The 7416-nt window shown below is 38.7% G+C and overlaps 1 protein-coding gene across 1 annotated transcript in view; it reads right to left on the reverse strand.

Moving 5' to 3' along the window:
* Window positions 1–593, reverse strand: part of eif3ea (eukaryotic translation initiation factor 3, subunit E, a) — a 28223-nt gene extending 27630 nt beyond the window's left edge. Inside the window, exon 1 of the mRNA XM_082550569.1 lies at window positions 467–593. Within this exon, the coding sequence (XP_082406695.1) occupies window positions 467–556 (90 nt within the window). The 5' untranslated portion in view covers window positions 557–593. The remainder of the gene's footprint in view (window positions 1–466) is intronic.
* Between the last annotated feature and the right edge of the window lie 6823 nt (window positions 594–7416).

A 7416-nucleotide genomic window follows, 5' to 3' on the forward strand; every position in this document is an offset into this window, starting at 1 on the left:
CTTAGCTAAACTTAAAACTTGCATTTAAAACTTCAAAAAAAAAAGCGTGGTTTTACCAGTGTAAAGTGAATCACAGTCAAATGCACAACTTCCGACTCGGGTCTTTCAAATATGGAACAAATTGAATTCTTAAGTGTGACACTATAGCTCATAAAATCTTGTGTTATACGTTTTTCTTCAGCCATATACATAAATCTTTACGCTAAACGTTGATCTTCTCTTTTTAAAAACTCCTCGACGTTTACAGGCTTTGTTCAAACGGTAACTTTAACTTTATTTATTTATTTTACTTTGAATGTCGTTCCTACATTTCACACTTCCGGTTAAATGTCGTTTCTTTACAAAGCGGCAAACAATGTGGCTCGTGGAGTACATGGGTTTTTACAGCAGCTTAAACACCGACATCTGCTTGTTAAAACACCAAAAAAAATGTACCGAAATGTTAAAGTTTTCATCTACTTCGTACCTCTTTGACAGACAGGAATTCCAGCAGAGGAAAAACGAGATGTCGGTCTAAAAAGTGGGCAATTTTGGTAGTGAGGTCGTACTCCGCCATGTTTGCTCCGGGGGAAAGGGAAGTAGTAGAATGACGCAGCTGTTTGCTGAGAAACTAACCAATCAGCGATATCCTCACTGAGGGGGAAAAAATCTAGCAGTGGGTTTAGAAGTGTTTCCAAAGGCCAATATGATTTCGCGTAAAATTCTGTACATAGTATGAATTTATGTTACCAGTATACCATTTTGAGGAGAGATAGATAGACTGTTGAATTTTGTTGGTATTGTTTTACAGCAGCAGGATAAAGAATAAAAATAGTAGCTTATAATAATAATATTAATAATAATAATAATAATAATAATAATAATAATAATAATAATAATAAAACGTTAGAATGATATGTATGAATTTAAGACAAATCTTATTCCTGACAGGTGTGTTTACCTGTCACAGGAAGAAGCCTTATTATACAGTTTAATAAAGAATGGCAGGAATAAATTGCTGAAGCGTTCTTTATGGGTTGAATCAGTCTGAGGGAGAAGAAGTTCTGCTGCCTCAGAAGTGTGGAGTGGAGCAGCTGTGATGGATTGTTCATGATGGAGAGCAGTTGTCCTTCACTGACACAAACACCTCCACATACAGGCAAACGATGGTTCCTGCCTTGTGAATCCTTTTGTTGATCCTGCTGGCATCTCAGGCACTGATGCTTTATGATGATGAATAGCAAACAACAGGAAAGTAGATGGCACTTGCTACTACTGACAGGTAGTAGATCTCCAACATCTTGCTGCACAGATTAAAAGTTCTGAGCTTCCTTAGGAAATAGTCTACTCATCCCTTCTTGTACACTATACTGCCGGTCCTTCAGTCTGTCAGTCAGGTGAATGCCCAAATGTAAAGTCATGGTTCTCAACTATGTTCCCTAATGGCAAATACATTATTTCCAAGAAACGTGCATGATTTTTAAAGTGTAGTACTTCATTTTATTACTCCATGACAATATGGTTCTTTGTCATGGAGTATAGGACATGAGTTTTACATACATTTTTACCCTTTTACTGTGTTGTTGCTTATGTGTGGAAATGAGCAAGGTTTTTTTTTGTCTTTCCTTCACTGGTTTCTGAGAAGGATACATGACTGTGACCTGTAATACTTTCAGAATTCCAATAATTTCCTTGTGGTGTTTGTACAGTGAAACATTTCATTTATAAAGAGGGGTCCATGTGAACATATTGTTGAATGTGAAAACATGGGCTTTCCTCCAGACACCACCAATATTTCTGCTGTATGACTTCTTTATGGGACGAGAACGGTTTGAGGGCAAATAAAGTCATATTAACCACCACTTGCTTGCCGTCTAAATTTTAATGAAAACAACCGCATCATTTTCCAATTATTTTCCTTTTCCTAAAGGTTAGAATGTCTTCACTGTGCATCAAAACTATCCCTTGTCCACCTTCATTTCAGCAGCTGCCTCATAAAGGTGCCCATGTGTCTACCATACCCGGTCAACAACAGCCAATATCAGCTACTGAATGGCCCATCTCTAATGGGTTTCACTGCTACCTTGTTTTCCTGACAACCACACGGCGCTGTCTTGTATCCCCACACAATTCTCCCCTTGTTAGCGCCAGTCTCTCCCTCTTCCCCTTGCACTTCTCCCTGCCGCCTGACTGCAGGTAGAAATGAGTCATAAACAGACACCACTCACCGTGGCCAGTTTCTGTTTTACTGGGTGCTTCTGACACAGCCAGCTCTCGCTCAGTGGCAGCACGCTTTAAATGAAAAAGAAAAAAGAAAACACAGCTTCGACTCTCCTCAAACATCTTTTTTGTTGTCTGCTTGGTCTCACAAATGGTTGCAGTAAAAAAAAGGTATCCATGAAAATTATTCGGTCTGTTTGGCAAGTATGATTAGGGAATTTGTTACTGTTAGCTCATTCATAGATTTAATATGAGGCCAGTTTGGCTGCCACTTAGCTCGCTTTATAAGATCACAATAAAATACCTTCTGTGTTACAATATTCTTTACTAGATTTTGCTGATATAAGCAGGCAGCAATGCTTCTTTTCTTTTCTTTATTGCTGTATTCATATTTTTACATACTTCCGCTTGTACGCTTTTTTTTCTTGCAGGAGTTCTTCAGCTGTTTGAACTGATCTTTTGTTTAATCCTTAAGTCTATTTCACTTTTAGGAACAATAGACCTTACGCTTTTTTTAGAAACCACGCTTCCAGTAAATATTTTATTTTTCCTGTCAAAATGTTAGGGACTGCACACAAAAAGTGCAGGAGATGGGAGAACAGGTCATAAAGGGGGCAGGGGTAATTTTGGATCTTGAATTAATATTTTTATTTCAGCTTTCCTTTACATAGTAATGCTGCTATAAGTTCAATGTGAGGTACTCGATTAAACGTAATGTACCAGTATATGACAGAAGCAATATAGCATCATTATTCTGACATGTGAGAGTGGTTTTCTGTGTCTACAGGAGAGTTCAAAGAAGACCTTAATCGCCTCGAGAACAGGCTCACTTTTTCACAAAGTGAAGCGTGCCTTCTCACAGCCCTATTAATTTTCATCCAGTTACCGTGAAGGAAAAAACCTCCGTATGGTCTTCCAACCTAATTTATTGCAAAATGATCAAAACCCAGTAATTGCTCCTTCATTAAACATAAATATGTGGAATATATTGTCCATTTAAAGTGTAATGTGAGTTGTGTACTTGCATTTTATGTGCAGGCCATAATACTTGTTATTACACAATATTGAATTAGGAAGCAGTGGTGAAAAAAAAGTCTTCACTGGGGCAGACAAAGCCAATAAGCATTCTCGGATAGGTTAAATGATGTAGAAATGATGTATTTTAAACAGGGATTCAAGGGCCAAGTTGGATTGGTTTCTTTTGCTTCAACTAGCCAATCCTCACAAAAAAAGGTACTTGGGAGGTAGTATTTTGGGAAATGTGAAGGGGAATTCTCTTTCCTCTCTTTTGACTTTGTTTCAGTTTTCTTCTCCAAAGCCACAGTAATGTTATTTTGCTAATAACATATCGATCTCGCAAAAATATGTTAAACCGGTTCTTCCATCCAGACCTGAGAGTCTCTGAATGGTCATAGTATAGGGCATAAAAGAAAAAAAAGATTTTCTCTTTTACAGTGATCAGTTGCTATCATTTTTCTGTTGAACATAACCTCAACCATTGTTTTTTAATTTCAAACAGAAGTCTCAGAATACATAGCCGTGAGCATTAAACAGCCCAAGACAGTGAACACAGAGCTATGTTCAACTCATTTCTTTTCAAATGTCCACAAGTAATATCACCTTATAATGTGTGATCTACATCAGATGTACATCAGTCATAGGATAAGTAAACCTCAGTTAGACAACCAGAGACAATAGATGAAAATGTGCTGAAAAAGGGAGACAGGCATCAGATGTGAATCATAATCACAATCAGAAAGGGTTTTATTGCCAAATGTTGAGCAGGTTTAAGATAAGATAAGATAAGATAAGATAAAACGTTATTAATCCCTCGGGTGGGATAAATAAACTATACGAAGGGGATAAATAGAATAAATAGGAATAAAAATAAAAATACAAGTGAATTTCACATTTCAAGTATGGAGTCTATTGCACCGTTGACTATTAACAAAAGTATTGCACAAATGTTTACAACATTAGGAAATTGCTGCGGCACTTAGTGCGAAACGTGCTGTAAGACAAACACTTAAATAAACATGAAAATAAAAATTAAAAGTGCTAAGCAGATTGATGTATACATGTACGCAGGTGATGATCAGTGGAAAAATGGAACAGATGCAGAGAACACAGTGTAGGGTCATGTGTTTGTGGTGGGAATAAACTGTTCTTAAGGTGAGAGGTTCTGGTCCGAATGGACCAGAGCCTCCTGCCTGAGGGGAGCAGGTCCAACAGACTGTGTCCAGGGTGAGAAGGGTCAGCTGTGATCCGAGCTGCACGCCCCAGTGTCCTGGAGGTGTACAGGAGGTGTGAGCCACCGTCATGGCTGTCTACTGAATATTAAGCTGGAATTAGAGTTGACTATCTTAGCTTAGCTTAGTTTAAATGATCTTTGTTTCATTTAGCTCAACATGAGAACTACAAATGGGGAAAATGACTGTAATTGGCATAAATGATTATATCAAGCCACAGTTACTTCGCGGAAGTCATTGCTCAAGGAAAAAGGAAAATTCAACACAAACCGGTATGAAAGCTAGAGTTTTACACTTGAGCTCTGTATGAACTGAAGAAATAAGATACGTTGTGTTTATTGGTGGGACTTTAGCAGCTCTAGTAGGAAGATTTTATTACCTTGGCACAGAGGCTGGGTTGGCTAGGCGTTTCCCTGTTTTTTCCAATCATCAGCCAGAGCTAACCTAGCAGGCAGTTGGCCGTAGCTTCATATTTACCAAACAGATATTAGCCTGAATCTATAAAGCCTGAACCATGAAATAATTACCAAGAAATAAATCTAATCATTTTTAACCTTTAGTGTGTTTATTAATCTTTCTGATAAATAAAAAAATATATGAATTTACATTTATGAGTTTTAATTTCTATCATTTTTGCTACATCCACCACCTTTGTTCAATTTATGGTTTTAAAATTAAAAAACAGTGCAATTTATTTATTTATTTTCAGGAAAAAGGTCACAAAAACTAATTACAAAGTTAGAAATGTGTCATTCCCCTCATTGTTATTAACAAATGGAAAGGATTTCTTTTCTGAGGTTGAGGCTTGTTAATTGTTTTTGCACCCAGTCCTACTGTGATAGTTGTCTCTCAGATTTAATTCCGATCCTCTGTGTGGATATATTTCATGGTGGTCTGCTATCTAACTTAACTATGTCCTGCCAATGTTTCTTCAGCTTTGCCTTCTCCAAGCCAAGGTGCTTCACGGTCACCCCACCCAACAGAGTAACTAATGATTTTCTCCTGTCAGCTCTCAATGGTACACAACCAGGGGTAGTGAATGAAGAGGTCTGGGCTCAAAGGATTATCAAAACTTTAAACAAAGCCCATAAAATGTGGAGTAAATATAAACAGTCATCCACCATTTATGCCTCTGTAAATCAAAGCATGTGTGTTTTTGTAGGATGAAGCAGTTGCAGGCAGTGACGGGTTTGACCACACGTAACATCCAGGTTCAATACTGGGATGTTGTCAGGAACAGCAACACATTTCAGCATGCACACGTGCTATCTATCACTCTACATGTTTGTCTTGCAGAAAATACTTTTCGGCCTTAATGGGATAAACTCAAAGGGCGCTGGAGAGATGGGCCAAATATTCCATGAAAAACCTCAGCTCTTTGGTTCCCTGAAAGCTTTCTTGGTCAACAAATGAATCCAAGAGTGGGAGAGGAGATGACAGTGCCAAAGACACCCACCACTGGCCTCAGTCTAATATCTGTCAAAATATAAATCAATAAGATCTGAAGACAAATGACTCGGTGCTGGAGGTTGCAAAGCCAAGCATCCCTGAGCTGAATCTGAATTCCGGCATCTCATATGAATTTCAATGATTATTTTTGTAAACTTTTTAGATATGCATCACCTCGCTCTGTTTGCATGTCAGGTTATAAATCAGCAGCCCACACTCCTGATTCAGGGCCCAGTGCTGACTTCAGCACCGTCACACTCTATGGCAACGAGATGAAGGTTATCGACCAGGCCCATGGGCCAGAAAACGATACAAACTCCCAGTGTGCACCCAGTGGCACCGGGCAGAACATCTGTGCAACTGCACAAGTCACCTTGATTTGTTTTCAAAACACATCAGCAATAACACAGAGGATACACAAGGGAGCTGATCAGTTTTTGACCCGTGTAATCCTTCCTCAACAAGCACTGTTTCCATGTTTGCTCCTTTTGTTATGCACAGCTTCACTTTTCCTCTCTGTAATTTTCTTTGAAAACATGACATTAGAGAGAATGCGGCACTATCTCCAAATTTGCGGCCATGATTATTCTTACCAGAAAGAGAAAAAAGGGAAATCTGATAACTCCAGATTATGTTGTAAAGTTACAGGCATGTGCTGCACTTGGGCGATTTGAATTTCTTTTTTTTTTTCCGTGGATTTGAAATTCTGTAATAACTGCTATCATGTGTATTTGTGCACTAGACAAAAAAAATTCTCTTGCAGCCATGGAAAGAAAGTAATACTGGTGAACAATACCCGTGCCTTCCATGATTGGCAAACCTCAACTCATACCCCCTGGGAAGTTGTAGAAGTGCTTTATATTTCAAATTCTACCCACACACACAAAAAAAGAAAAGAAAATGCTGCTGGAATGGATGAGCTCCACCAGCTGCCGAGACTTAGAGTGAAGATGATGTGATTCTTGGATTGGACTGAGAAGACATTTTCAATATTTGGCTCGGAGGTGTCAAAATTGTCATGCCACTGCCAAATGCTCTCTTAGAGATCAAACATTCTCTTTAATAAGACTGCCCGAGGGTTATGTAAGCTTAAACTCAAATATAAAGTCTTCCAATATGACTTCTTTCATTATTATTATTACACATTTCAGGAGGAGCGGAGCTACATGCTCATTTGGAAGTGAATAGATGGAACTGTCAAGAGTTTGTAGAAATCACCTGCAGACTGAGTTGAAGTCTGCTGGAGGTAATCTCACGCACAGTAATGTGGATTTAGCAAGAAAGGATGATTGGATGTTAAACCAATCCAGCAATACATAATATACTACATGTGGTAATACTCCAATCCACAATGAGCAATCAGGCTACTACACAAGGTGTCAGGGGAGCAATACATCTTAAGGCCCGTGCTGTGTGAGCACCGTCAATTACCAGTGCAGTGCTGCTCTGACATGAGACTGAATATTGTTTTTGGCATCGAAGGCAAGAGGGAGAAGAGCAAGACAGTGAGCAAGCCTAA

The sequence above is a fragment of the Aulonocara stuartgranti genome (genome assembly GCF_965226115.1).
Source record: "Aulonocara stuartgranti genome assembly, chromosome: 11".
Lineage (NCBI taxonomy): Eukaryota > Metazoa > Chordata > Actinopteri > Cichliformes > Cichlidae > Aulonocara > Aulonocara stuartgranti.